The 4,561-nt window shown below is 41.4% G+C and overlaps 1 protein-coding gene across 1 annotated transcript in view; it reads left to right on the top strand.

The window, feature by feature from the left end:
- LOC106734225 (TPR and ankyrin repeat-containing protein 1-like) overlaps positions 1-3,724 on the top strand; it is an 8,070-nt gene extending 4,346 nt beyond the window's left edge. The window contains exon 3 of the mRNA XM_027769538.1: positions 3,545-3,724. Coding sequence (XP_027625339.1) covers positions 3,545-3,706 — 162 coding nt within the window. The 3' untranslated portion in view covers positions 3,707-3,724. The remainder of the gene's footprint in view (positions 1-3,544) is intronic.
- The last annotated feature ends 837 nt before the right edge of the window (positions 3,725-4,561 follow it).

The raw sequence follows: 4,561 nt of genomic DNA, 5'->3' as shown, positions 1-4,561 counted from the left end.
TCCCTTCCTTCTTTTAAAAATGGACATGCTAGGAATGGGGCTCCTACAACAACCTTTCCACCTCAGACGGATGTCTGTAGGATATGGAGAATTATCTGGAGAAGAATGAAAACAGTGACGGCCAAGTGTTGAACTGCACTTGTAGGGGAGAGCACAGCCCGGCCTCCTGGTGGGGGAGAACAGTGGAGATTATGGAATAACTCATTTTGTTCTAAAGTGGTTACACAAAATGTCATAGCCTCCTGTTGGCTGCTTGTAAGTTTTATCTTAGCAAAGATACAAGCCGAGTGGATGACGAGACACCGATTCACCTGAAAGCATTTCTTACGGTAGAAATCAGCCCCTTAAGAGAGATCAAGAAAGTGTGAGAGGCCAGTGAGACCCTTTAAGGTGTCAAGGTCAGTAAACGATGATTTGGTTTGGTGGTTTTAGCCTACTCTAAGATAACATCACTGTTTCAAGGCAGACAGAAGGAGTGGAAGACACCATCTCAGCCCTTAAGTAATTCACAGTCAAGCTGGAGAGAGGAATAGCATCCATATAAAATGAAATAGCAATCTGGAGCCATCTGAAACAACATATAATTATGTGTCAGATGAGAGGTATAGACAATTTAATGGAGAGGTTGTATGATAAACTGGAAAAAGCTCAGGCCTTTCTGTCTCATGCTCGGCCTTGGTACTGATTTTAACAGCTTGGATGTGTTTGTTTTTTCCTCTCTCTAAGCTTTAATTTCCTAAACTGTATAATGAGATAATGCCTATGCCTTGAAGTTGCTTCCAGGATTAAGGAGATATTAAATAAAGTTGTTGGCACTCAACAAATAGCAATGTTGTATCCTCAGTGGTCTACACTTTCTTTCTTTCTTTTTTTTTTTTGGAGAGGTTTTCGCTATAGGGTGCGTGCACTCGCCAGACAGACAGAGAGAGACATAGAGAGAGAAAGCAAGAAGTCATCACCCCAGGGGAGATGGACACGCCGCAATCCCTTCTCCTTCATTCTCCTCTCGGGATCTTAGGCATGCACACACACGCGCCCGGCATGAGTTTTAAGCCACCGGGTCCGGGACACGAACCGCCGTCGACTATGTGGGAGTCCAGCGACATAGCCATTACGCTAACTGCTGGTTCCCAGTGGTCTACACTTTCTTTAGGACTGCCAGAAATAAAATGCAATGGGAAGTGGAGGGGGAGGTTTGACCTGTAGATTACTCCAACTCCGAGAGAGGGATTTGGATATTTTATGTGATATGTAGGCACAGACTCTTGAACCTTCTCCATGGAGGATGGACACTTGAGCAATTATTGACTAGTTTGAAAATGGGAGCACCTTCCTGAAAAATTCTTCCCAAAGGCATTTAGAATGTCCTTATTCTCTAATGGGACAGAATGTGAGTGGGTCGTTGGTGTTTGCCCACACCGCTGAGGGAGTGGCTGTGTCCCGAGGGACTGAGGGGCTCCTGGATGAAGCTCTGGGATTCTTCTATGAGTGGCCAAATCTGAAGCAGCCCCTGATAGCACAGAAAACAGGGTTATTCTCTCATTCTCACCCAGAGCTCCTGGGCATCTCTCGCTCTGCTCTCCTCATTCCTCCGTTTTCTTCTGTAGAGAAGAAAAAATTCTTTTTCCTCTACCTTCTTTTGGTTTAGTGATTGGGGCCCTGAAAATTAGATTGACAAGAGACAGATTGAAAGAAATTTTGTTTGATGATAACATTAATGTGACATTGGGACCTTCTCCCTGAAAAGGAAGAGAAGACTTAAAAAAAGTGGATAGCCCCGAGAGTTTATATACCACATTTAACAACAAGTGATACACTGTGGAGATGTGACAAGACAAAGGAAAAGGGTTTTTAGGATTCTAGGTGCGACACACTGGTAAGATAACTCTATGGTGAGACTACAGTGGAAGATAAAGGCTGCCTTACATGACTCATGCAGGTCTGTCTCGGTGCTGACTCTCCATCTTCTTCATGACCACAGATTTTCCCGGGAGAGGGGATGTATAGCAGTCTGCATTTCTCAGGAGGTTCTGCCTTCAGTTAAGGGACACTGCAGGAAGGGTTTTCTTTTCTTTTCTTTTCTTTTCTTTTCTTTTCTTTTCTTTTCTTTTCTTTTCTTTTCTCTTCTCTTCTCTTCTCTTCTCTTCTCTTCTCTTCTCTTCTCTTCTCTTCTCTTCTTTTCTCCTTCCTTCCTTCCTTCCTTCCTTCCTTCCTTCCATCCATCCATCCATCTTCTTTCTTTCTCACTCTTTCTTTTAAATTTATTACATCTCAGATGCCTTCAACTCAAAATAATCTCAATGACAATGTGGCATGATTTGTGTTCCTCTCTTCAGAAGGGAATCAGAATAAGTTTCATTTTTTAAAAGTTTTTAAGTTTCCTTTTTCTTTTTTTGTGAAAAACAAAACTTAAATCTGAGGAAGGCAAAGAAATGAGAGATTATGTATCAGTTTGCCTCATGAGGGAAAAAAAATAAGTCACTAATACATTTTTTCCCTCCTTTTTCTGATTTTTGAGACTTTATACAGACTTTCAAATGAAGGTTAAAATAATTTGGCAAATAATCAGATATTTGATGTTAATTGGAATTTTTAGGTGTTTGCTTTTTCAGGAACTCAGATGGATAGTACTTCCCTTATCTTAAGCAGAAAATTATTCTGGTAGACCCCTGATACTGATTCAGATAATCGTAGGGAAAATGTTTGTATATAGGAAAAATTAGACTACTTAACTCTGTAATTATGGTAATTTTCTGCTCTATACTGAGACCAAAAGGTTTTTTTGTTTGTTTGTTTTTGTTTTTTCTCTGGTCTATATCACTAATGTGGAACTAAGTAAATCTCAGTGCTTGTCATTGCAATTTTTTCCCTTACATACCAAGTGGAGATTGTGTTTACATTTATTAAAAGGAGGAAGGAACAACTTCTGTGTTTCCATGACAGTCTCACTCTTTTCCTGAACACTGGTCGTAGGCTTTTTTTCATTCTTCGGTTCTAGCTCAGGCTGTGATTTGAGGTATGAATAAATAAACCACACATGTCGTTGGAGTCAGGACAGCCTACTTCTCTCTGTACTGTATATTAGATGCTGTAAAAGTTATCAATTTGAAAGTGATTATTTTATTGGCAGTAAAAAAAAATGACAGGGGCCAGCAGGGGGCGTGGGAGTTAAGCACTGGACTCCCCATGGCCAACTGCAGTTTGAGTCTTAGACCTGCATGCTTTCTCACTTTCCCTCTCTCTATTTCTCTCTCTCTCTCTCACACTCACACACACACACACACACACACACACACACACTCTGTCCCTCTCTGGTCAAATTGAAATAAATAGATAAAGTTTAATAAAATAATTTTTTAAAAAATGACAAAAAAATGAGAGACCTAGAATATAATGTGGAAACCCTGTGACCTGTGTTTGTTGGAAATAGAAGTGAGACTTCTGGACTTGAATTTCCCCATGTTGCCAATCTTGTCTTTCCTCTCAGCAGCCAGTTAGGAAAGAAATGGGGTGCCTTACGGTTTTGCTTTTTCTCCTGTCCCAGGGCTATTACCGCGCTGGCTACTCCCTGCTGCGCCTGCTCCAGCCTTATGATGCTGCTGACATGTTTTTTGACGGTCTGCGAGTTCTGCCGGACAGCGGAGACCCAGCACAGGTGGCCGATTTCCTTGTTGGAATCTTCACCACTTTGAGCAGTAAGTCATAACTGGGCACAGTTTTTATTTAAATGTCTTAGTTATTTATTCGAATAGCTCCCGGGGTCCTAGACTCCTGGGGAGATATTTTTGGGGTGTTTCTTTGTACCTGATTTCCATGATTTGAATGAAACTAGTTTGAATGTATGTAAATGAGAAATTACAGTACAATTTTAAATATATGTGTGTATAGACACATAGACACCTACATATGTGTGTATACATGTGGTATGTGTGTGTCTGTGTGTCCACAAACATTTTGGAAGCTTTGGTGGCAAGTGCTTTGGTTAAAACCCTTAAGTCCTTTTGTACAAACGACTTAAAGCTTCTACAGTTTTGTTTCAGACCCCTTCCCTTTGCCGTGTTGCTATTCATAGAGATTTCCCTATCAGTGCTGCAGTCTTATGTGAGTCTTGCTCTTCTCTGTGATTTAAAACCCCTGGAAGGGCCAGTGGAAGGTCCTGTGAAAGCTGGTTATGGGTGCTTAGCATGGTAACTGCAGGGTTCTCTGCCCAGTGCAGCAGTGTGAGCAGAGAACCCACAGAGACCCCACACACTCAGTCTAGGAGGAACACGCAGGGGAATCTTTTGCACAAATGCATTAGATGGCTACCTTCTTGATCTGGTCTGTGACATGGCATTGTCAGTGGCCTGGAGTAGGCAAAACTAGGACTCTGTAAAGCACTACAGTATACTCCGTGCCGGCGATAGCGATGTCTGAAGTCCTGGCAACATCCAGGCCATTGTTTTATTATTATTTTTTAAAGAATTATTTTATTTAATTTTCTTTCTTTCTTTCTTTCTTTTAATTTGACCAGAGAGGAACAGAGTGTGAGAGTGAGAGCGAGAGCGAGAGGAAAAGTGAG

Source organism: Tupaia chinensis, unplaced genomic scaffold (genome assembly GCF_000334495.1).
Source record: "Tupaia chinensis unplaced genomic scaffold, TupChi_1.0 Scaffold149954_1, whole genome shotgun sequence".
NCBI classification, from domain to species: domain Eukaryota; kingdom Metazoa; phylum Chordata; class Mammalia; order Scandentia; family Tupaiidae; genus Tupaia; species Tupaia belangeri.
This window is presented reverse-complemented; position numbering and strand designations above follow the sequence as displayed.